Below are 25410 nucleotides of genomic sequence, written 5' to 3' on the forward strand. Positions count from 1 at the left end.
AGGACCAATATACATGTATTTAGGTAACTTTGTTGTTGTAGTGGGGACAGTAAAATAGGTACTTTATAAAAACAACACTTAAAGGAAATTTGTTTTATTAAATTGTTACAATTTTTATTTTTTGTTCACATCTGAGCAATCATCAGTGTATATATAAATCATTGAATGAGTCACAAATACGTGACATTGCTTAATAGACAACTGAGGCTCAATCCTGTTTAGGGACATGTACCTTATGAAGCCTTATACATCCATGTGCCTGCTTCGAAAGTGTTGTTAAAATTAAAATGTCAATTTCACAACCTGTCACATGAATAACTACAGGAACCAGAATGCACCACAACAGTCGGCCAATAGTATCGCAGGTTGTGTTGAGGCGTTGAATGCACGCGGTGGTTCTTCACTTCCTGGTTAAAGATGGCGGATGAGAATGAGACAGCACCGAAGCCGGAGAAAGAAGAGGAGGTAGAAGAAGACCATGTACATTGCAGTGATTGCGAAAATGAAGAGCATCACTTTGATGATGGGTAAGGGTGCAAACTTATTTTTGAAGCATTATAGAAAATGTGTCATGCTCTTGCGCTCGTTTTAAAGATACGATACAAGCTAAGCTTGAGCATACCAATTCAACTAATCCCTCCCACTTTCTTTTGGACGATTGGTGATAACGGTTTACTAATTGCCTGCTTTTCGCTCTGATTGGATCTAAATTGGGTATTTTCCTGTTGTGGGCGGGGTTTCATGCCATTCCTCCTTTTGCTTTTATCGCGAGGCATAGTTAACTACCATTGGTCACTGTACAAGAAATTGAACCCATTATTATGATAAATTAAATACAGTTATGCGGTGAAGACCAACACAAATCAGATTGTAGTAAAATATTAAACTGGAACACCTGGCATTCGAATCGAGAACAGCGCCCAAATGTTTAATACCACGTCCTAACCCAAATGCGAAACTAATAACGTTAGCCAACTAGCTAGCCAGCTATGCCTTTTTACGACTTGTTAGCTAGCGGACTCCCGAACGTTGACTTGTTAGCTAGCTGACTCCCGAACTTGTGACACTGTCTGTCAAAAACAATCAACATATTATTTACCCTAATGATGCATCGTCTGTTTTCCTTTTCAGCACAGCAACACCAGCATGATGGTGCTAATTTATTTAGCATAGTTGGTTCATTCCTACCATGCGCTGCATTTTCTGTCCCCAGGAAATCACTTCTTATTTTGTGTAAAATGTGGATTTCAAAAGGCTTTAAATATATGGTCAGGTGTACTTTACCATAACACATAATATGGCCCTTGAAAGGGAATGTTATGCATTTTTTAACGTTATTTATCAACTTCCATGAGAAATATAAGCCTGATAATATTTAAAATTTACATTATTTTATAGTCCTTTTTTCATGGTTATTGTATTTATTATTTAAGATTTTCTTTGTGTCCCTGATAGTTTGTTGTAATTCTCCATTTAAGAAAACAATCCCTTTCTAAAATGACACCACATTCAGGAAGTTGCATAATTTCTTTGGTGGGGCAAAGGTACAACAATATAAACACACATTTTTGTTATCTATCTTTCCATGTTTCATGTTGTTAGTCTGTATGGCCCACTCATACATTTCTACCCTGTTAGGCTAAATTATAGAGAAAATTAACCACATTTCATATGTTTGATAGAGAAGTTAAAATCCTGTTCAAGTGATCACTATTATGTTAGCTCAATGTTGCTCACTCACTCTATGGCTAATTTGTGTTCAAATTTCTACCCAGTTAGGTTCCACCCTATTAGTTGGAAAATGCCCCCCCCCCCCCCAAAAAAAAGCCAGAGTTTGAGCTCTAGAGCGCCCTTATTTTCCCAGAAGAATATTTAAATAACTACTCGACATTCCTTCTGTGAATTGCAGGGTTGACCTAACCATAGGTAGCTAGCTTGCTATTTGTTTAGCTGGGATGCAACCATTGTCAAAACTCTTGCTTGCATTGAAGCTATATTTGTTCTTCAAACAATCAACAACAACCTATTTAAACTGGGTGTGGATTACAGCCCTTGTGTGGCTTGACGATGTCAGTGTGTATGCGAGCATCTGGAACCCTGCTAGGTAGATAAATAAGTTAGCTATCAAATCAAATATTCATGTTAACGTTAGTTAGCTAAATGAAATGAAAGGGTGAATGGTTCTGGATGGTAGTTAGGCTCGACTGCTAGAATGGAAGCCTGTCGAATAAGCCATTGAATGCTTGGTCGTCTATTGTTCCTGTCAGTGTCCCCTTAATAACCCCTTAACATCCCTCATACACACGTACACACAGACACGCATAGCCACACATACTCCCCCCGGGGTCATGTGATTCACCATCTGTCCTGGTGTTACAAATACAGGCCAGTCCCTAGCCTCACTCCCCTCTTGGACGCTAATGGGATTATCCCCTGTTCTTGTAAGTATGCTACTGTCTCCCTGTCCTGCCCAGGAAATGGGCCTCAGGGTGGGGGTGGGGGCTCTTCTAGAGTCATTGATGATCAGGGGATGGAGGAATAACTCCAACCAATTTAAACTAGCTTGGGGATGAACTGTAAGTTATGTGTATTTGAGACAAAAGGTCACCACATGCTTGTTGCCAACCTATCTTAAAAAACTGGGTATTCTAGGTTGTAATGAAGAGGACTGAAACAGTTGTAGCATTCTCCTGGCCTAAGGAAAGTCTTATAGTTACATGTTTTTTTGTTGTTGTCCTATGGTAGTGACAAGGGCCAGGGAGATGACAGCGGTGCCAAGAAGAAGAAAAAGAAGAAGAAGAAGTCTGGGGCAAATAAAGAACCTGCAGAGGAGGATCCGCTAGCCAAGGTAGATGTATGTACATGTGTGTAGGCCACATGAGTGAGTGTGGGGGCAAATGTTTTTGCTTTGTGTTTGTGTCCCTCTGTTTGTTCCTTTTGCGAGAGTAGTGCTAGAAAGACCGACATTGACTTACTGTTCTGTAACTTTTGAAAACGACCTCTATGAAACTGAAGGGAGATTAGTGGGTGTGTTTGATTATCTGTGCAGACATTGTTTTGCTTTTGGCAATTTATTTCCTTTTCAACCCGACATTACTCTTTTTCTCTCTCTCTCTCTCTCTCTCTACACAGGTAAACTCGCTGCCTGCTGATAAGCTGCAGGAGATCCAAAAGGCCATTGAACTGTTCTCTGTAGGCCAGGGCCCTGCCAAAACCATGGAGGAGGCAAGCCGACGCAGCTACCAGTTTTGGGACACACAGCCCGTCCCCAAGCTAGGTATGACATTTGGCAGGGGTACAGAAATGTCTCCACAACCTCACTGTAGTGACTAGTAGGGATTAACACGGGTAACCGGGATCCTGGAACTGTACCGGGACAACTCTTCACATTTCCCGAAAAAATTAAATGACAAGACATGGTCCAAGCAAGAATGTCGCACTAATGCAATTCCACAAAATACACATGTGCAGTAGCAGATTGGCAAAACAAAATAGCCTTGAATCTAGCGTATTTACTTCACAAAGTTACCATAAATTCAAAGTTCATGCATAATTGACACTGCCGGACTGCAGACGAGACCCGAATGCAGTTTAGATTTCTTATCAGAACTGAAAATTCGATCCTGGTCTGACCCAAGCTCGGTGAGCTGAAAACCCGAGCCCTGGTCCGACATCACAGAAATTAAATGAACCCGGAAAAAAAGCCAGATTTCTAGAAAACCGTAGCGGAGGGGGGCGGAAGCGGAGTAAAAAGAGACGAGGAAACAGCCATTGGGCCTAGATAAAGTGCAGAGAGAGAACACATCATAGTGATGCAAGTGGCTTTTGATTTTCACTAGCGTAGCATCCTGTTCTACTCCTGACCTAAAGCCTGTGACTTGCCTGATAATCAATGGGATTTTGTTTCACTGATTCTCTGTATGTTGGGTAATTGATATCTGTCTGGACAAGTGGAAGTGGTAGCTCATTTTTTCGTTTGCTGATCTATCACTGATCAGAAACATTTAGCTTGCAATAATGTAGCCTAAATCAAGTGTGTTATTTATCTTTTGACTCAAGTAGTAGCCTTATAGAGCCTAGGCTATTGTCCTATCATCCCAATCCCACTGAAACCCAAAATTCCTGTCTCGCATGATCAAAAAACCTATGGTCTAACCTCAGACAAACTTGTAGAGGCCAATCATCCCATCTGGTAGTGCCTGTCTTGACTGCATCAATTCGATGTAAAGAAGCTAGCTATGTTAGCCAGCTAATTTTTAGCTATGTACAGTGCATTCGGAAAGTATTCAGACCTCTTGGCTTTTTCCACATTTTGTTGTTACAGGCTTATTTTAAAATGGATTTAATAGTTTTTTCCAAGCAATCTACATACAATTATCCATAAAGGCAAAGCAAAAACTGTTTTTTAGAAATTTAAATATCACATTTACATAAGTATTCAGACCCTTTACTTAGTACTTTGTTGATGTACCTTGGGCAGCGATTACAGCCTCCAGGCTTCTTGGGTATGACGCTACAATCTTGGCATATTCTTCTTTATTGCTGTAGACATTTTTTGGTACCCTTCCCCAGATCTGTGCCTCGACATAATCCTGTCTCGGTGCTCTACGGACAATTCCTTCGACCTCATGGCTTGGTTTTTGCTCTGACATGCACTGTTAACTGTGGGACCTTATAGGTGGACTCTAAACAAGTTGTAGAAACATCACAAGGATGATCAATGGAAACAGGATGCACCTGAGCTCAATTTCGAGTCTTAATAGCAAAGGGTCTGAATACTTATGTATTTTTATGCATTTGCAAAGATAGCTAAACACCTGTTTTCGCTTTGTCATTATAGGGTATTGTGTGTAGATTGATGAGAACCCTCTCCAATATAATCCATTTTAGAATAAGGCTGTAACATGGAACAAGTCAAGGGGGCTGAATACTTTCCTAATGCACTGTACCTAGGCATTTGAGGCTATTTTGCTGCTCTTCCTGTCCTTGTTTACTACAACTCCATTCAGAATAAACAGCAGCCTACCTGATGATTGCTGTGTAGCTTTCACCTTCTCGTTTAGCTAACTTAATTCTGTAATTTTAATAATTACATTTTGCATTGATTAGAGATCTCCCAGGTTGCTTGCTACACATGGAGCTAGTGCCACTTTGATTGGCTGACCATAATAACAAAAGTGTGTAACCTGTATAGGCTACGTTGTCTTTTTATGGGGCGCACGTCATAAAAACTGCATTCATCAGGTTGGTTTATTGAAATAAGAATTTCAAATGTCGGGGGCCTCCCGGGTTGCGCAGTGGTCTAAGGCACTGCATCGCATTGCTAGCTGTGCCACCAGAGACTCTGGGTTCGAGCCCAGGCTCTGTCGCAGCCGGCCGCGACCGGGAGGCCCGTGGGGCGGCGCACAATTGGCCCAGCGTCGTCCGGTTAGGGAGGGTTTGGCCGGCAGGGATATCCTTGTCTCATCGCGCACTAGCGACTCCTGTGGCGGGCCGTGCAGTGCACGCTGACCAGGTCGCTAGGTGTACGGTGTTTCCTCCGACACATTGGTGCGGCTGGCTTCCGGGTTGGATGTGTGCTGTGTTAAGAAGCAGTGCGGCTTGGTTGGGTTGTGTTTCGGAGGACGCATGGCTCTCGATGTAGCGATGAGACAAGACAGTAACTACTAACAATTGGATACCACGTAATTGGGGAGAAAAAGGGGGTAAAAAAAATTATAATACAATTTTCAAATGTCAAAGTATATCCTTGTGTGTAGCAATGTCACATACACTGAACAAATATATATAAATGCAACCATTTAATTGATTTTACTAAGTTACAGTTCATAAAAGGAAATCAGTCAATTCAAATGAATTCATTAGGCCCTAGTCTACGGTTTTCACATGACTGGGAATACAGTTGGTCACAGATTCCTTACAAAAAAAGTATAGGTGTGGATCAGAATCAGTCTGTATCTGGTGTTACCACAATTTGCCTCATGCAGCGTGACACATCTCCTTCGCATAGAGTTGATCAGGGTGTTGATTGGCTTGTGGAATGTTGTCCCGCTCCTCTTCAATGGCTGTGCGAAGTTGCTGGATATTGGCGGTAACTGGAACACGCTGTCATACACGTCGATGGGTGACAAGTCTGAGTATGCAGGCCATGGAAGAATTGTTAATTGTCTGTAGTTTATACCTGCCCATACCATAATCCCACCGTCATCATGGGGCACTCTGTTCACAAAGTTGACATCAGCAAATCGCTGGCCCACACGACGCCATACACGCCATCTGCCTGGTACAGTCAAAACCGGGGTTCAGCCGTGAAGAGCACATTTTTCCAGCTTGACAGTGGCCATCGAAGGTGAGCATTTGCCCAATGAATTCGGTTACAACGCTGAACTGCAGTCAGGTGAAGACCCTGGAGAAGACGACGAGCACGCAGATGAGCTTCCCTGAGACTGTTTCTGCAGAAATTATTTGTTTGTTCAAACCCACAGTTTCATCAGCTGTCTGGGTGGCTGGTCTCGGACGATCCCGCAGGTGAAGAAGCCAGATGTGGAGGTCCTGGGCTGACGTGGTTACACGTGGTCTGTGGTTGTTAGCCCGGTTGGATGTACTGTCAAATTCTTTAAAATGACGTTAGAGGCTTATGGTAGAGAAATTAACATTAAATTCTCTGGCAACAGCTCTGGTGGACAGTCCTGCAGTCAGCATGTCAATTGCACACTCCCTCAAAACTTGACACATCTGTGGCGTTGTGACAAAACTGCACATTTTAAAGTGGCCTTTTATTGTCCCCAGCACAAGGTGCACCTGTGTAATAATCATGCCGTTTTATCAGCTTCTTCATATGCCACACCTGTCAGGTGGATGGATTATTTTGGCAAAGGAGAAATGCTCACTAACCGGGATGTAAACATATTTGTGCATAACATTTGAGAGAGAGAGCTTTTTGTGCGTATGGAACATTTCTGTGATCTTTTATTTCAGCTCATGAAACATTTGACCTAGACTTTGCATGTTGTTTATATTTTTGTTCAGTGTAGATTAATTACATTTAGACAGGCATTTCATTGTTAATTTTTTAATTTTTTATTATTATTATTATTTTATTTTTAAAGCGGTAGTGACCTGAGGAGATTTGATGAGTAGTCCAATTGGGACCTCTGTTTTTGAATTAAACCTCCTATAATGACTCCCGAGTGGCGCAGCGGTCTCAGGCATTGCATCTCAGTGCTAGAGGCGTCACTACAGACCCTGGTTCGATCCCGAGGTAGGGTAGGCCGTCATTGTAAAATACGAATTTGTTCTTAACTGACTTGCCTAGCTACAGGTTAAATAAAAGAGAAAAAAAAGTATGCTTTGTATATTTACATTGAATATGCAGATTGCTAATATCCTCTTACATTGCATTTTGTTGTTTACCTTAGGGGAGATGGTGACATCACATGGTTCCATCGAGCCTGACAAAGACAACATCCGGGAGGAGCCCTACAGCCTTCCTCCAGGCTTCACGTGGGACGCCTTGGACCTGGGCAACGCCGCTGTGGTGAGCAGGTTCCTCTACAACCCCTCCACCCCAGAGTGTCCCAAAACAATATAGTGATAGCAATCAAAATACTTCAGTTGTGGTTATTCCAACAGCTGACTCCACTTTACACTACTCAATTTAACCCTAGACCTTTTTCCCATGGCTCAGTCTCTTACTCTTCCTCCTCTTAGCTGAAGGAGCTGTACACACTGCTCAATGAGAACTACGTGGAGGATGATGACAACATGTTCCGCTTCGACTACTCTCCAGAGTTCCTGCTCTGGTAACTCTTTTACTTAGCTACGTCACATTTGTTACTCAGCTAGTCACATTTATGTAACAATCTCTTTCAATAGAGAGCTACACTGCTCAAAAAAATAAAGGGAACACTTAAACAACATAATGTAACTCCAAGTCAATCACACTTCTGTGAAATCAAACTGTCCACTTAGGAAGCAACACTGATTGACAATAAATTTCACATGCTGTTATGCAAATAGAATTGACAAAAGGTGGAAATTTATAGGCATTTAGCAAGACACCCCCAATAAAGGAGTGGTTCTGCAGGTGGTGACCACAGACCACTTCTCTGTTCCTATGCTTCCTGGCTGATGTTTTGGTCACTTTTGAATGCTGGCGGTGCTTTCACTCTAGTGGTAGCATGAGACGGAGTCTACAACCCACACAAGTGGCTCAGGTAGTGCAGCTCATCCAGGATGGCACATCAATGCTGTGGCAAGAAGGTTTGCTGTGTCTGTCAGCGTAGTGTCCAGAGCATGGAGGCGCTACCAGGAGACAGGCCAGTACATCAGGAGACGTGGAGGAGGCCGTAGGAGGGCAACAATCCAGCAGCAGGACCGCTACCTCCGCCTTTGTGCAAGGAGGAGCACTGCCAGAGCCCTGCAAAATGACCTCCAGCAGGCCACAAATGTGCATGTGTCTGCTCAAACGGTCAGAAACAGACTCCATGAGGGTGGTATGAGGGCCCGACTTCCACAGGTGGGGGTTGTGCTTACAGCCCAACACCGTGCAGGACGTTTGGCATTTGCCAGAATACACCAAGATTGGCAAATTCACAACTGGCGCCCTGTGCTCTTCACAGATGAAAGCAGGTTCACACTGAGCACGTGACAGAGTCTGGAGACGCTGTGGAGAACGTTCTGCTGCCTGCAACATCTTCCAGCATGACCGGTTTGGCGGTGGGTCAGTCATGGTGTGGGGTGGCATTTCTTTGGGGGGCCGCACAGCCCTCCATGTGCTCGCCAGAGGTAGCCTGACTGCCATTAAGGTACCGAGATGAGATCCTCAGACCCCTTGTGAGACCATATGCTGACACATGCACATTTGTGGCCTGCTGGAGGTCATTTTGCAGGGCTCTGGCAGTGCTCCTCCTTGCACAAAGGCGGAGGTAGCGGTCCTGCTGCTGGGTTGTTGCCCTCCTACGGCCTCCTCCACGTCTCCTGATGTACTGGCCTGTCTCCTGGTAGCGCCTCCATGCTCTGGACACTACGCTGACAGACACAGCAAACCTTCTTGCCACAACTCGCATTGATGTGCCATCCTGGATGAGCTGCACTACCTGAGCCACTTGTGTGGGTTGTAGACTCCGTCTCATGCTACCACTAGAGTGAAAGCACCGCCAGCATTCAAAAGTGACCAAAACATCAGCCAGGAAGCATAGGAACTGAGAAGTGGTCTGTGGTCACCACCTGCAGAACCACTCCTTTATTGGGGGTGTCTTGCTAATTGCCTATAATTTCCACCTTTTGTCTATTCCATTTGCACAACAGCATGTGAAATTTATTGTCAATCAGTGTTGCTTCCTAAGTGGACAGTTTGATTTCACAGAAGTGTGATTGACTTGGAGTTACATTGTGTTGTTTAAGTGTTCCCTTTATTTTTTTGAGCAGTGTATTTTATGTTAGTTGTTTTATCTATTAAAGGCAGGAGTTTTTTTCTGACCAGGAAAACTTGGCCCTTCGGTTTTCTTTCATAGTTGGGAACTGACCTGTAATTGTAATGTCTCTCCCGCAGGGCTCTGCGCCCCCCCGGCTGGCTGCCCCAGTGGCACTGTGGGGTGAGGGTGAACTCCAACCAGAAGCTGGTGGGCTTCATCAGTGCCATCCCTGCCAACATCCGCATCTATGACCAGTCAGTGAATATGCATCATACTCTTGTTCACACACTTTTATTACTCCCATACACTGTAGTATTTTAATATAGCTAACAATAGGAATGTAATATTCATTTGCTCCTTGACTATATAATTTCCTGTGTTAATTTGCTGTAAGAAGTCAGACATTAAGAGGCCTTAGTCACTTTAGACTGTTTTTGTCATTTAGAGATAAGAAGATGGTGGAGATCAACTTCCTGTGCGTCCACAAGAAGCTGCGCTCCAAGCGGGTAGCGCCAGTCCTGATCCGAGAGATCACCAGACGGGTCAACCTGAAGGGCATCTTCCAGGCTGTCTATACCGCTGGCGTGGTACTGCCCAAACCCGTGGGCACCTGCAGGTGGGTCACTGGGAGACACACTAACCACACCAGACAGATACCCATCCAACCAAATTCATATGCTCTTAAACACAAAAACAAAGTGATTATAAAATCTGTTATCTGTATAGGTACTGGCATCGCTCTCTGAACCCACGCAAGCTGATCGAGGTGAAGTTCTCTCACCTGAGCCGGAACATGACTATGCAACGCACCATGAAGCTGTACCGTCTGCCTGAGGTGAGTCAGTGAGCAAAGCGCCATTAAGAGGCTATCCTCTGCACAACACCTGACCGCTCAGCCATCTCCTGATGCCTCTATTTGAAATGTCTATTGTGTTGACATAAAACTCTCCATTGAAAATGATTGCCATGACCTTCCATCTCCTTCTCTCCAGTCCCCAAAGACGTCTGGCTTGCGGCCGATGACCAGAAAGGATGTTCCGGCCGTGCATCGCCTGCTCCTGGAGTACCTGAGCCAGTTCCACCTGGCCCCCGTCATGAGCCCCGAGGAGGTGGAGCACTGGCTGCTGCCCCAGGAGAGCATCATCGACACCTACCTGGTCGTAGTCAGTACCATTGATAAAACGTACACTACCGTAGACACCTATAACATTACAACACCTTGCACGCTTAGTATATATGGTATATACTAAGTAGACCATTACACACGACCATATATTGACAGCTACCCAGATACCCTCTAGACTCTTCTACCTCTTGACAACATTGTTCACATTATGTCAGAGCTCTGGAAATGCATTTCACACACATCTAAAAATGGAGTGAATGTAAAGTTGGAGGATGTGTGTCTTCTCCCTGTGGCAGTCCTCTGGGGGCAAGGTGACAGACTTCCTGAGCTTCTACACGCTCCCCTCTACTATCATGAACCATCCCGTGCACCGCAGCCTCAAGGCAGCCTACTCCTTCTACAACGTGCACACCACCACCACCCTGCTGGACCTGATGTCTGACGCACTTATTCTGGCCAAGTCGGTGAGTTGGTCCTCTTCAGGTGGTTGGGGGTCAAATGGGAGTTGGATTTGGGTACCAGGTCAAATATTTACTGTGTACACTGAGTATACCAAACTTTAGGAATACTCCTAATATTGAGTTGCACCCCCACTTATTTGCTCTCAGAACAGCCTCAATTTGTCGGGCTATGGTCTGTACAAGGTGTCAAGTGTTTCACAGGGATGCTGGCCCATGTTGACTCCAATACTTCCCACAGTTGTGTCAAGTTGGTTTGATGTCCTTTGGGTGGTGGACCGTGCTTGATACACACAGGAAAATGTTGTGTGAAAAATCCAGCAGCATTGCATTTCTTGACACAAACTGGTGTGCCTGTTACGTACTACCATACCGGTTCAAAGGCACTTAAATATTTTGTCTTGCCTATTCACCCTCTGAATGGCACACATATCTTAGTTGTCTCAACTTAAAATCCTTTTAGTCGGTCTCCTCCCATTGATCTACACTGATTTGAAGTGGATTTAACAAGGGACATCAATAAGGGATCATAGCTTTCACCTGGATTCACCTGGTCAGTCTGTCATGGAAAGAGCAGGTGTTCTTAATGTTTTGTATACTCAGATAAAGATGAATTATACACAACTCTATCCCTCTCCCCCATCTCTCTGTATCCCCCTCTCTCATCCCTATCTATTGTCAATATCCAGAAAGGGTTTGACGTTTTCAATGCACTGGACCTGATGGAGAATAAGACTTTCCTTGAGAAGCTCAAGTTTGGCATCGGAGACGGGAATCTACAGTATTATCTGTACAATTGGAAGTGTCCTAGCATGGGATCAGAGAAGGTGCGTCATGGTTCATATTTACTGATAGTTCAGTCAGTTCCTAGAGAGATGACTATTTTTCACATTTATATAAATTATCCATGGTAATATGATGATATTGAAACGGTGTTTTGTGTTATCTATACTGTACTGTAAACCAATAGGTCATTAGATCATGCCGATGGAGATATCCACCACTAAGAGCTAAATAGTTATTTTTTCTAGTACAAAAGGAGGAAGTGTAATGAGAGAGGGAGGGAACCATTGACTTGATTATCTTGCTATCACAGTTAAGCCAGGCAGAGAAGTATACAGGCCTCACAGAACTCATTGTGTGTGTTCTCATTTTAGCTTCTGGTGCAACTATCATAAGCTTCCTTTTTCTGTGGTTCACAGGTTGGCTTAGTACTACAGTGACATCCCCCCCCCCCTGAGCGTCACAGTTAGGCCAGGAGACCACAAAACGCACTGACCACCTGACAGATGGACCGATGGACTTCCTGCTTCAGGAAAGAGAACCCACCGCCCATTTTTACTTCTTGACCTTTGAACTGCACTACCGCTGCCAGGCAGAGAGTCAGGGGAGTTGGTCCTTCTCCACGCTCTCTCTCCCTCCCATCACATGGACCTTAAGCCATTTTAGTTACCAATCCAACTGGAGTCTGTCATGATTGTACCAGATATCTTATACACACACTGCACAATTCGCCAAATAACACACGTGTAACTACACAACATACATGTACAGTAAGACAAACATGACAGGAAAGTTATACTAACACATACTGACCCAGGGGTGGGCAACTCCAGTCCTCCGGGGCCTGATTGGTGTCACACTTTTTCTCCGTCCCTAGCAAACACAGCTGATTTAATCAAATTGCATTCTAAACTGAAGATCATGATTAGGTGATTATTGGAGTCAGGTGTGTTAACTGTGGCTGGGGCAAAACTGGGACATCAAGCGGCCCTCGAGGACTGGAATTGCTCACCCCTGCACTAGACGCTAACATTTTATATTCCTTCATGTGTGCGATGCGCTTTTTCAAAACAAATCTCTCATCATCCCCGAAGTACAGTGTTAGAGAAAAAAATCGAAACAATCAAAAACATTTATAAAGGAAGAAGAACAAAAAAAAAGATATATAAGGTAATTAATATCCAAAGTGGACACAAGACAAGGGCTTCTGTCAATGTTTTTCTTCTTTTGCTATTGAGGCTTGAAACTGCAGATTTACTATCAACCCCTCAATTTTCTTCACTGTAGGCGTTCTAGACTTGACTCTGTACACAGCTGACCGAGGGGTAAATGAGGGGTTTTGTCCTTCATCTTTTTTTTTATATATATATATATTTTTTGTCTCATCTTTACTAACTGTCATGACCCATTCAGAAGCCCTGTTCAGAAGAAAATACAACGATGACCGTTTAAATGGAACAGCTGTCAACAAGAACTTAACAAAGTGGAGTAGTTCGGACTGTTATTTTTTAGTTTAAAAAAAAAAAGCTGCAGCCGGGAGAGCAGATATTTGGAGTAGGGAAATGGTTGGGTGGGGGCTGCTGAGACGGGGCACGGAATTAACTGGATACTGTTTGTGGGTATAACACCTCTGAAATTGAGAATTGAAACTGTCAAGGATTTGGGGACCTGGGAGGGGGCTGGGTAACACCCCAAGTAAACGTTTTGTTTTTATGTAGAGTGTGGGATTGGATGCAAACCGAAATGAATAACGGGGCTCATGGTTTTATGATGCAGGAAAACAAATGTGAAGATGCAGGGGAATTTTTGTGCAAAATAAAATATAGAAGTTGCTGTGAGGTTTTGTAATGGTTGCTCTCAGGTGATTTCTATCCTTTAGTTTATCATGAAGATATTCACTGAGTTACTTCTGCCTTACCCATCACCCCTTGGTAGTCAAATTTGACTTAAGAGGTGTGACTCCAAAATCAGTCAAAACAATTCATTTGGATTCTTGTTATACTTGTTTCTTGTTCTGTAAATAATTTCCCATGAACCATTTGGTTTGAGTTTGCTATTTTAGTGCAGACAAAGGTTATAACATTCAAAGGAATTGAACAGAAAATGGAAGTGGGTTTAAACATCTCCCTCTTTTAAACTTAGAGATGTTTTTGAGTTGGCTCAAATGGTTTCAGACTACAATCATCTTTCTAATTACTGCACCAGTGCCCAAAATGGATGTAATATGAACAAAAATATAAACGCAACATGCAACAATGTCATTGATTTTACTGAGTTCAAGTTCGTATAAGGAAATCAGTCAATTGAAATAAATTCATTAGGCCCTAATCTATGGATTGCATATGACTGGGAATACAGATATGCATCTGTTGGTGACATATCTTTTTAAAAAATCAAAAGGGCCTAATAATGGCCTCAGGATCTCATCATTGTATTTCTGTTCATTCAAATTGCCATTGATAAAATGCATTTGTGTCGTGTTCCGGAGCTTATGCCTGCCCAAACCATAACCCCACCCCCACCATGGGGCACTCTATTCACAACGTTGACATCACCAAACCGCTCGCCCACACGACATCATACACGTGGCCTGCGGTTGTGAGGCTGGTTGGACGTATTGCCAAGTTCTCTAAATGATGTTGGAGGCTTATGGTAGGGAAAATTAACATTCAATTTTCTGGCAACAGTTCTGGTGAACATTCCTGCAGTCAGCATGCCAATTACACACTCCCTCAACTTGAGACATCTGTGGCATTGTGTTGTGTGACAAAACCACACATTTTAGTGTGGCCTTTTATTGTCCCCCACAAGGTGCACCTGTGTAATGATCATGATGTTTAATCAGCTTCTTGATATGCCACACCTGTCAGGTGGATGGATTATCTTGGCAAAGGAAAATACTAACAGGGATGTAAACAAATTTGAGCACAACATTTGAGAGAAATAAGCATTTTGTGCATATGGAAAAGTATTTTATTTCAGCTCATGGGATGTTGCGTTTATATTTTTGTTCAGTGTATTTTGTCAACTCTTTCAACACTGTCAGGGGGCTGGTCAGAGGTATTACATTTTTATATTTATCCATTAAAAGCAAAGGGATTGAGTCTCTGGGGAAACAATTATCTTTATGACATTTCCTCTCTGCTGTGTCCAGGCAAATGTTATGTGCAATTTATGACACCACCGATTTCAATATGAACAATTCACTTGTCTCGATCATTGGCACCATTACTGCTGAATAATTACAGTCAAATCTCTGTACACTGACTGGCCTCACACCGTTCTCTTTTTTGACGCTTGCGGCCTCTTGCTGATGACGTTTTATTTAGGGGACGACAGTTAGCTAGAATCGATAGCTAGCTACAACGCTTCAAAATGTATATATTAATGTTTTACGCATTGTAGCTTTGGTTTAAAGTCCCAATCCCGCGTAGACTTCAAGTATTCTTTCGATCATTTGCAATGAAATGTTAACTAACTGAATTAATTAATCTAATCATTTACAGAGATAGCTTGTAGGAAATTATTAGCTAGCGAGCTTGTTTTGTTGCTAGCAAGAGTAATGGGAACAACAATGGGAAAAGGGGATACCTAGCCAGTTGCACAACAATGTATTCAACCGAAATGTGTCTTCCGCATAATATGGTAGTAATGTAACTAGTTAGTGATCCAGTTTAGGTAGCTATGTTGACATTGTTTTTTGAGTTGCCAAGATGGCTGTAGTTTTAGGGTAATTAGCTAATATGATTGTTCTTAGTAAAATTCATAGTATCTCTGGTTGACGCTTCAAGATGTTGTGGTCATATCAATTATCAGAGAGGAAGAAATGAAGCAATAGATAATCACACTAGAAAATCTTTGACAATACCCAGTTTTTTTTTTTTTTTAATAGACTAGCTACATACCATCCCATAGAGCTCTAACCTGTGGTTGGTGTCTAAAGTCACAGAAACAGCCAGGTAGAGCTGTGCCAAGATGGATGTCCAGTTGTCCATCAGCTTCCTGAGGGACAGACTGGGCGGGGCCATTGAGGAGGCAGTGCGTACAGCAGTGGAGTCTGTGCTGTGTGAGACTGTGCGTCTGTTAACCGGGCTCCAAGGGGACCAGCAGCATGGACTTTCCTCAGTGACCCAGAGTGACCAGGACACCCTGGGACTGAAGCAGAGGTTAGAGGCCCCCAGCGGGGGTGACTGGAGGGTGCAGGGTGGGTCTTCAGGGGCATTCTGTAACACAGGACCGAGGGGTAGTGGTGGGCGCTGCAACACTAAGAATCCAATGGGTCAGACCACTTGCTCAACCTCCCAAGCATCACAAAGGACCACCGTGGAGCCCCATCCCCAGGACGTGGTGGAGGACTGTGCTGGACTGCCTGACCCGTTTGACCTTGTGTCGGCTGGGCCAGTGATGGTGGACTTTGAGGAGGGTCAGGGCATGGGGATCCCAGAGGAGTGGGAGCTGATGAACAGAGTGTTCAAGACGGAGCACAATGAAGACATGGCCCTTATTGACGGGGGCGGTACCACTCAATGTAAGTCCTGACTCAATGTTGTGAGAGATGGTTGTGATGTAGTTTCACAGAGCAAAGGCAGTTTTAGTGAGAGCCTCTCTTGATGTCTTGACTTGCAGTATTTTCATGTAGCCTCGCAAGCTGCCTGATATCGCAAGCTTACATGAATGGTATATCCGTACAGCGAACCATTCATGTAAGCTCGGGAGGTCTGGCGGCTTGCTAGGCTACCTCTCATGCACTTCCTCATTGTCTCCTCTCTGCTAATGTTCAGTTGCAGATGACCGCAGGCTGCATGAAGGAGACCAGAGGACTGTGGCTGTGCCCCTGGAGGGAGAGATGGCTGCCAAGCCCCAGGACACATTGCACCCCTGCTTCAGCCCAGCCAACATCAAAACAGAGCGACCTGAGATAGAGAGATGCTGCATGGCTGAGGAGGCCCTTGCTCTGCCTCTGCCTCATCCTGCCAATGTGAGTAAAGTACATCTACTCAGTCCTCAAACGCTGACCTCGCAATCTCATGAACAATATTAGGCACTAAATGTTCACTGACATAATGTGCGCCTCAGTTCTTATCTAAACCTGTCATTCTCAGAGTGGTGTGGAGGCCGGTGAGTTTGGGCAGGAGCAGGTGGAGGCTGGTCCACAGGACTTTGTAGGTCGCCTGCGCCTGTGGCTGGAGCAGCTGTGTCCTGAGGTGGTCCGGGAGTACGAGAGGGAGGGCTGTCTGTGTGAGCTGTCCCGCAGGAAGCTTATCAAGTTCTCTGTGTCCTTCATCGTGGAGGAGTTTGGATTGTGAGGAGCTGATTGTATGTGTATTTGTGCTGAGAAGGGACGTGACTGAGAGAGCAGAGATTTTGCTCTTCTAGTTAGACTCAATGTTTTGTGAGTGTTTCTGACGTTTAATCTCCTGTCCTTCTCTGCAGCTACCCTACCTCTGCTCAGAAGACCATGCTGGCAGAGCACATAGTGGAGCTCTTCCCAGGCCTCAGGCTCTGTGCACCATCTGCTGGCATCAATGGCATTGTGAGTTAGTAAATTGATTAGTAGTGTAAGATTCACATAATTCTCAGTTACTGAGTAGACGATTCTTGTCATTTTTTCTCCCTGTGTAGGAACACTTGTACGACCCTTTGTCCCGTACGGGTTACATTGAGACGCGCCTGCGCAACTCTCGACGCACCCTTGAAGACCACAAGAAGAAGTATGTGCTGAAGAGGCGTCGGCCAGAGCCGGGCCTGGCGGACCCTCCTGGACCTAGATCGGGGCCTGGGCTCCTGGAGAGACAGTCCAGCGAGGAGACCCAGAGGTGGATGGAGCTGATGAAGAGAACCAGGCCCCTGACCAGGAACCTGCCTGCCATCCACAGTGCTATGGACCTCACATTCAACGCACGCAGGAGTTGGATCAGCAACACACGGCCTAGTATGAGGGCTGTGTTGGCCGAGTACCCACGTTTTCTTGACGTTCCCGCCACGGTGAGTCAGTCTTCATGGAGAAAGCTACGGATGCTCACTAGACTAGAAAGGCCACAGATAAACTTGTATTAGGGTCATTCCATGTCATTTTAGCCAGATATGACACCCACCATCTCAAATTGATATGAAATTGTTTCTGAAGTTAAAAACAGATAAGATCAGCATTCCTGCAACATTATTTTGATGAAATATAATTAGATTTCTGAGAAATTAAGCTAATTGATTGCACCCAAAATTGCCCTTTTTTTTAATTTATAGGATTCATATAATATTCCATAAATATAGTACCTAACATCCAATTTGAACCAAACTTTGTTCTAACAATGAGGTAAGATACTGTATAAGGAATCAAAGAAGTGGTCAAAAGCCACCCACTGACCCCCCCCTTCAAATGGCCAATTTGGATGCGATCAATTACCTTAATTTCTCAGAGATCAAATTATATTTAAACAAAATAATGTTGCAGGAGTGATAATCGACTAAGTGTATTATTGGGATCTGAAAGGTGTTTGTTTGTTCAGATTGACCTGGAGTTTGAGAGGATGTTCCCAGGTAAAGGCCACTCCTTCCTGGCCCAGTGGTCGTCGTTCGTGTTGCCCAGGGTGTACCAGATCGCAGAGTGTGAAAAACACCCGGACATCTCTGCACTTCTTCAACTGGCTGCCACACAGCAAGGAGGTCAGAGGTTAACTACACTGAACAAAAATATAAACTCAACATGTAAAGTGTTGGTCCCATGTTTCAAGAGCTGAAATATGAAATCCCAGAAATGTTCCATACGCAGTTTATTTCTCTCAACTATTATGCACAAATTTGTTTATATCCCTGTTAGTGAGCATTTCTCCTTTGCCAAGATAATCCATCCACCTGACAAGTGTGGCATATCAAGAAGCTGATTAAACAGCATGATCATTACACAGGCACACCTTGTGCTGGGGACAATAGAAGGCCACTTTAAAATGTGGAGTTTTGTCACACAACACAATGCCACAGATGTCTCAAGTTTTGATGGAGCCAAGATGACTGCAGGAATGTCCACCAGAGCTGTTGCCAGAGAATTTATTGTTAATTTCTCAACCATAAGCTGCTTCCAACGTCGCTATAGAGAATTTGGCAGTACGTCCTACCGGCCTCACAACCGCAGACCATGTGTAATCACACCAGTCCAGGACAATATTTGAAATTGTTGCATGTTGCGTTTCTTTTTTTAAATTCAGTATACACGGAATAGACACTTTACAGTCAACCTCCTAATCAGCCATTGACAGACTGACTGATAATGATCTGTATGATTTACTCAGTGGTTAGAGTAATAGGAGAGTAGATTGCTGTGTTTGTTTAAGTTTTTTTATGCCAAGTTTCACATATTTGTTCCCCTCTGATTCCTCTGCAGACTCCTACACCCTGACTATGCTGAAGGTCCTGATTTATGTACTACCACCAACAAACACCAGTAGAGCTTCCTTACCCTCCAGGAGCAGTGTCAGGCAGGCCATTCGGTATCTGGTGGACATTGTACCGGTGAGCAACACAGTATTTTTCTTCCTGGTCAGACTGAGCAGTAAACCCAGACATTTCCTCGTTGCCATATAGATTAAGTTTGTGAACTAGTGGAATTTTAGAAGGAAATGGTTGGCAACTTTAGAAGGTAACAATGATGTTTTGAAGGAATGTAATTGAAGAATCCCCTTGAAAGACCTTTCCTCCTTTGTTCCTCTACAGATAGACACCATGGTGTCCTCCTTATTCTGTGACCTTACCTCCTTGGAGGGCCCAGAGTCTGTGTCCCACGCTCAGCCCTACATATTGAGCGTGGGACCCCTGGAGGCCCCTGGCCGGCAGCTTTGCATCGTGTTCCCTGTTGATAGGATTGCAATCCCCCTGCCTCAGGAGGGCCTGAGCAATGCACTGGACAAGCTATTCAAGCTTCTGCGTGTGTTTGAACTGGGGTACCCAGATCAGCTAGCCTCCCTGTATGGCTTCCTTGAGCACCTGTATGGGTTGGAGATGACCCCACAAGATAACCATGACTTCCCCAGTGGCAAGGGGTCAAAAGTGCTTGAACTTTTATCACGGCTCCACATGCCCTCCTGACAGAAGGCATAGGTCTACACAAGAATTGAACTCGCCCCACAGACCTTTTATTTTTTTGATATTTTATTATAGCCGTCCTTTACAGAACACCTCCTTTACTATGATCTGGATTTGCCCCAAAATTAAAGTATGTCAGACTGAACTGAACAATGCTGATGGAACACTGGTGTTATACCTTCATTATTCATTATACAGTACCAGTCAAAAGTTTGGACACACCTACTCATTCAAGGGTTTTTCTTTATTTTTTACAATTTTCTACATTGTAGAATAATAGTGAATACATCAAAACTATGAAATAACACATATGGCATCATGTAGTAACCAAAAAAGTGTAAAACAAATAAAAAATATATTTTAGATTCTTCAAAGTAGCCACCCTTTGCCTCGACAGCTTTGCACACTCTTGGCATTCTCTCAACCAGCTTCATGAGGAAAGATTTTCCAACAGTCTTGAAGGAGTTCCCACATATGCTGAGCACTTGTTGGCTGCTTTTCCTTCACTCTGCGGTCCAACTCATCCCAAACCATCTCAATTAGGTTGAGGTCGGGTGATTGTGGAGGCCAGCTCATCTGATTCAGCACTACATTACATTTTACATTTACATTTAAGTCATTTAGCGGACGCTCTTATCCAGAGCGACTTACAAATTGGTGCATTCACCTTATGATATCCAGTGGAACAACCACTTTACAATAGTGCATCTAACTCTTTTAAGGGGGGGGGGGGAAGAAGGATTACTTTATCCTATCCTAGGTATTCCTTAAAGAGGTGGGGTTTCAGGTGTCTCCGGAAGGTGGTGATTGACTCCGCTGACCTGGCGTCGTGAGGGAGTTTGTTCCACCATTGGGGTGCCAGAGCAGCGAACAGTTTTGACTGGGCTGAGCGGGAACTGTACTTCCTCAGAGGTAGGGAGGCGAGCAGGCCAGAGGTGGATGAACGCAGTGCCCTTGTTTGGGTGTAGGGCCTGATCAGAGCCTGAAGGTACGGAGGTGCCGTTCCCCTCACAGCTCCGTAGGCAAGCACCATGGTCTTGTAGCGGATGCGAGCTTCAACTGGAAGCCAGTGGAGAAAGCGGAGGAGCGGGGTGACGTGAGAGAACTTGGGAAGGTTGAACACCAGACGGGCTGCGGCGTTCTGGATGAGTTGTAGGGGTTTAATGGCACAGGCAGGGAGCCCAGCCAACAGCGAGTTGCAGTAATCCAGACGGGAGATGACAAGTGCCTGGATTAGGACCTGCGCCACTTCCTGTGTGAGCCAGGGTCGTACTCTGCGAATGTTGTAGAGCATGAACCTACAGGAACGGGTCACCGCCTTGATGTTAGTTGAGAACGACAGGGTGTTGTCCAGGATCACGCCAAGGTTCTTAGCACTCTGGGAGGAGGACACAATGGAGTTGTCAACCGTGATGGCGAGATCATGGAACGGGCAGTCCTTCCCCGGGAGGAAGAGCAGATCTGTCTTGCCGAGGTTCAGCTTGAGGTGGTGATCCGTCATCCACACTGATATGTCTGCCAGACATGCAGAGATGCGATTCGCCACCTGGTTATCAGAGAGGGGAAAGGAGAAGATGAATTGTGTGTCGTCTGCATAGCAATGATAGGAGAGACCATGTGAGGATATGACAGAGCCAAGTGACTTGGTGTATAGCGAGAATAGGAGAGGGCCTAGAACAGAGCCCTGGGGGACACCAGTGGTGAGAGCACGTGGTGCGGAGACAGATTCTCGCCACGCCACCTGGTAGGAGCGACCTGTCAGGTAGGACGCAATCCAAGCGTGGGCCGCGCCGGAGATGCCCAACTCGGAGAGGGTGGAGAGGAGGATCTGATGGTTCACAGTATCAAAGGCAGCCGATAGGTCTAGAAGGATGAGAGCAGAGGAGAGAGAGTTAGCTTTAGCAGTGCGGAGCGCCTCCGTGACACAGAGAAGAGCAGTCTCAGTTGAATGACTAGTCTTGAAACCTGACTGATTTGGATCAAGAAGGTCATTCTGAGAGAGATAGCAGGAGAGCTGGCCAAGGACGGCACGTTCAAGAGTTTTGGAGAGAAAAGAAAGAAGGGATACTGGTCTGTAGTTGTTGACATCGGAGGGATCGAGTGTAGGTTTTTTCAGAAGGGGTGCAACTCTCGCTCTCTTGAAGACGGAAGGGACGTAGCCAGCTGTCAAGGATGAGTTGATGAGCGAGGTGAGGTAAGGGAGAAGGTCTCCGGAAATGGTCTGGAGAAGAGAGGAGGGGATAGGGTCAAGCGGGCAGGTTGTTGGGCGGCCGGCCGTCACAAGACGCGAGATTTCATCTGGAGAGAGGGGAGAAAGAGGTCAAAGCACAGGGTAGGGCAGTGTGAGCAGAACCAGCGGTGTCGTTTGACTTAGCAAACGAGGATCGGATGTCGCCGACCTTCTTTTCAAAATGGTTGACGAAGTCATCCGCAGAGAGGGAGGAGGAGGGGGAGGAGGATTCAGGAGGGAGGAGAAGGTGGCAAAGAGCTTCCTAGGGTTAGAGGCAGATGCTTGGAATTTAGAGTGGTAGAAAGTGGCTTTAGCAGCAGAGACAGAAGAGGAGAATGTGGAGAGGAGGGAGTGAAAGGATGCCAGGTCCGCAGGGAGGCGAGTTTTCCTCCATTTCCGCTCAGCTGCCCGGAGCCCTGTTCTGTGAGCTCGCAATGAGTCGTCGAGCCACGGAGCAGGAGGGGAGGACCGAGCCGGCCTGGAGGATAGGGGACATAGAGAGTCAAAGGATGCAGAAAGGGAGGAGAGGAGGGTTGAGGAGGCAGAATCAGGAGATAGGTTGGATAAGGTTTGAGCAGAGGGAAGAGATGATAGGATGGAAGAGGAGAGAGTAGCGGGGGAGAGAGAGCGAAGGTTGGGACGGCGCGATACCATCCGAGTAGGGGCAGTGTGGGAAGTGTTGGATGAGAGCGAGAGGGAAAAGGATACAAGGTAGTGGTCGGAGACTTGGAGGGGAGTTGCAATGAGATTAGTGGAAGAACAGCATCTAGTAAAGATGAGGTCAAGCGTATTGCCTGCCTTGTGAGTAGTGGGGGAAGGTGAGAGGGTGAGGTCAAAAGAGGAGAGGAGTGGAAAGAAGGAGGCAGAGAGGAATGAGTCAAAGGTAGACGTGGGGAGGTTAAAGTCACCCAGAACTGTGAGAGGTGAGCCATCCTCAGGAAAGGAACTTATCAGGGCGTCAAGCTCATTGATGAACTCTCCAAGGGAACCTGGAGGGCGATAAATGATAAGGATGTTAAGCTTGAAAGGGCTGGTAACTGTGACAGCATGGAATTCAAAGGAGGCGATAGACAGATGGGTCAGGGGAGAAAGAGAGAATGTCCACTTGGGAGAGATGAGGATCCCAGTGCCACCACCCCGCTGACCAGAAGCTCTCGGGGTGTGCGAGAACACGTGGGCAGACGAGGAGAGAGCAGTAGGAGTAGCAGTGTTATCAGTGGTAATCCATGTTTCCGTCAGTGCCAAGAAGTCGAGGGACTGGAGGGAAGCATAGGCTGAGATGAACTCTGCCTTGTTGGCCGCAGATCGGCAGTTCCAGAGGCTGCCGGAGACCTGGAACTCCACGTGGGTCGTGCGCGCTGGGACCACCAGGTTAGAGTGGCGGCGGCCACGCGGTGTGAAGTGTTTGTATGGTCTGTGCAGAGAGGAGAGAAGAGGGATAGACAGACACATAGTTGACAGGCTACAGAAGAGGCTACGCTAATGCAAAGGAGATTGGAATGACAAGTGGACTACACGTCTCGAATGTTCAGAAAGTTAAGCTTACGTTGCAAAAAATCTTATTGACTAAAATGATATAGTACTGCTGGCTGGTGAAGTAGGCTAGCTAGCAGTGGCTGCGTTGTTGACTTTGTTTGAAAGTGTAGCTGGCTAGGTAACCTCGATAATTACTCTAAACTACACAATTATCTTGGATACAAAGACAGCAAAGACAACTATGTAGCTAGCTAACACTACGCTAATCAAGTCGTTCCGTTGTAATGTAATAGTTTCTGCTATTCGACTGCTATTTCTGCTACATCACTCTCCTTCTTGGTCAAATAACACTGGAGGTGTGTTGGGTCATTGCCTGTTGAAAAACAAATGATAGTCCCACTAAGCGCAAACCAGATGGGATGGCGTATCGCTGCAGAATGCTGTGGTAGCCATGCTGGTTAAGTGTGCCTTGAATTCTAAATAAATCACTAACAGTGTCACCTGCAAAGCACCCCCACACCATCCCACCACCTCCATGTTTCACAGTGGGAACCACACATGCAGAGATCATCCGTTCACCTACTCTGCGTCTCACAAAGACACGGCGGTTGGAACCAAAAATCGCAACTTCGGACTCATCAGACCAAAAGACAGAATTCCACCAGTCTAATGTCCATTGCTCGTGTTTCTTGCCCCAAGCAAGTCTCTTCTCCTTATTGGTGACCTTTAGTACTGGTTTCTTTGCAGCAATTTGATCATGAAGGCTTGATTCACGCAGTCTCCTCTGAACAGTTTATGTTGAGATGTGTCTGTTACTTGAACTCTGTGAAGCATTTATTTGGGATGCAATTTCTGAGGCTGGTAACTCTAATGAACTTATCCTCTGCAGCAGAGGTAACTCTGGGTCTTCCTTTCCTGTGGCGGTCCTCATGAGAGACAGTTTCATCATAGCGCTTAATGTTTTTTGTGACTGCACTTGAAGTAATTTTTTAAGTTTTTGAAATTTTCCAGATTGACCTACCTTCATGTCTTAAAGTAATGATGGACTCTCTTTGCTAACTCTTTGCTTATTTGAGCTATTCTTGCCATAATATGGACTTGGTATTTTACCAAGTAGGTATTTCTTCTGTATTCCACCCCTACAACACAACTGATTGGCTCAAATGCATTAAGGAAAGAAATTCCACAAATTAACAAGGCACACGTGTTAATTGAAATGCATTCCATGTGACTACCTCATGAAGCTGGTTGAGAGAATGCCAAGAGTGTGCAAAGCTGTCGAGGCAAAGGGTGGCTACTTTGAAGAATGTAAAATAAACAAATCAAAAAATATTTTAACAATTTTTTGGGTTACTACATGATTCCATATGTGTTATTTCATAATTTTGAAGTCTTCACCATTATTCTACAATGTAAAAAGAAAGTCAAACCCTTGAGTGAGTAGGTGTTTCCAAACTTTTGACTGGTACTGTATATTCACTGAGTTTCTCATTGACAATGCAAATACTTGCATAAAACTAACATCTTGTATGAACTTTCAGTGTGGGGACATGATACTGTATTTTGTACTTTAGGATACCTTTTCAGTTTTTGCTCAATTGCTTTAGTATTTAACTTGCTCATGATACTGTTGTGGTTTACTTTTTTTAAATAAAAAAGATCTATGTTTCACTGTCCAATATTTTAATATGTGAAATACTGGTGAGGTATGTAATGGTATCATTTTCTGTCCTGTCAACACATTTAAGTAATGCATGAATAAGTGATATGTTCTTTGTGAAGTCTATGTTCAATCGGTGGCAGCAGTGTAATATGGCCTCGGTTGAACCTGCCTATGGGCCATCA

General features: G+C 44.8%; 2 protein-coding genes across 3 annotated transcripts; both read left to right on the plus strand.

Annotated features, from left to right (window-relative positions):
* The first annotated feature begins 344 nt into the window (after positions 1–344).
* On the plus strand, positions 345–13621 carry LOC139579356 (glycylpeptide N-tetradecanoyltransferase 1-like). Of its 2 annotated transcripts, none has more exons than XM_071407934.1 (12): positions 345–527; positions 2746–2854; positions 3133–3277; positions 7419–7537; positions 7711–7802; positions 9554–9670; positions 9862–10032; positions 10143–10251; positions 10409–10579; positions 10839–11006; positions 11690–11827; positions 12203–13621. In XM_071407934.1, exons 1-12 carry the CDS (start codon positions 418–420, stop codon positions 12221–12223), a joined length of 1470 nt encoding a protein of 489 aa, XP_071264035.1. In that variant the 5' UTR covers positions 345–417; the 3' UTR covers positions 12224–13621. The 2 variants fall into 2 exon arrangements, with proteins under 2 accessions (XP_071264035.1, XP_071264044.1); XM_071407943.1 differs by having other exon boundaries at positions 2746–2848.
* A 1454-nt stretch (positions 13622–15075) lies between these two features.
* Positions 15076–25241, plus strand: LOC139579348 (uncharacterized). The gene is made up of 8 exons (XM_071407923.1): positions 15076–16311; positions 16565–16761; positions 16886–17085; positions 17217–17316; positions 17406–17768; positions 18290–18446; positions 19162–19289; positions 19491–25241. The coding sequence occupies exons 1-8, from the start codon at positions 15759–15761 to the stop codon at positions 19860–19862; spliced, it is 2070 nt and encodes a 689-aa protein (XP_071264024.1). The 5' UTR covers positions 15076–15758; the 3' UTR covers positions 19863–25241.
* The last annotated feature ends 169 nt before the right edge of the window (positions 25242–25410 follow it).

Source organism: Salvelinus alpinus, chromosome 1 (assembly GCF_045679555.1).
Source record: "Salvelinus alpinus chromosome 1, SLU_Salpinus.1, whole genome shotgun sequence".
NCBI classification, from domain to species: domain Eukaryota; kingdom Metazoa; phylum Chordata; class Actinopteri; order Salmoniformes; family Salmonidae; genus Salvelinus; species Salvelinus alpinus.

What these genes read in the sequence shown, in the direction of transcription:
- LOC139579356 (XM_071407934.1), top strand. Translation starts at nt 418, where the DNA reads ATGGCGGATGAGAATGAGACAGCACCGAAGCCGGAGAAAGAAGAGGAG. An exon ending in GAGCATCACTTTGATGATGG is followed by an intron (nt 528 to 2,745) that starts GTAAGGGTGCAA and finishes GTCCTATGGTAG; the next exon opens with TGACAAGGGCCAGGGAGATG. An exon ending in TCTCCAGAGTTCCTGCTCTG is followed by an intron (nt 7,803 to 9,553) that starts GTAACTCTTTTA and finishes TCTCTCCCGCAG; the next exon opens with GGCTCTGCGCCCCCCCGGCT.
- LOC139579348 (XM_071407923.1), top strand. Translation starts at nt 15,759, where the DNA reads ATGGATGTCCAGTTGTCCATCAGCTTCCTGAGGGACAGACTGGGCGGG. An exon ending in TTCTTGACGTTCCCGCCACG is followed by an intron (nt 17,769 to 18,289) that starts GTGAGTCAGTCT and finishes TTGTTTGTTCAG; the next exon opens with ATTGACCTGGAGTTTGAGAG. An exon ending in ATCTGGTGGACATTGTACCG is followed by an intron (nt 19,290 to 19,490) that starts GTGAGCAACACA and finishes GTTCCTCTACAG; the next exon opens with ATAGACACCATGGTGTCCTC.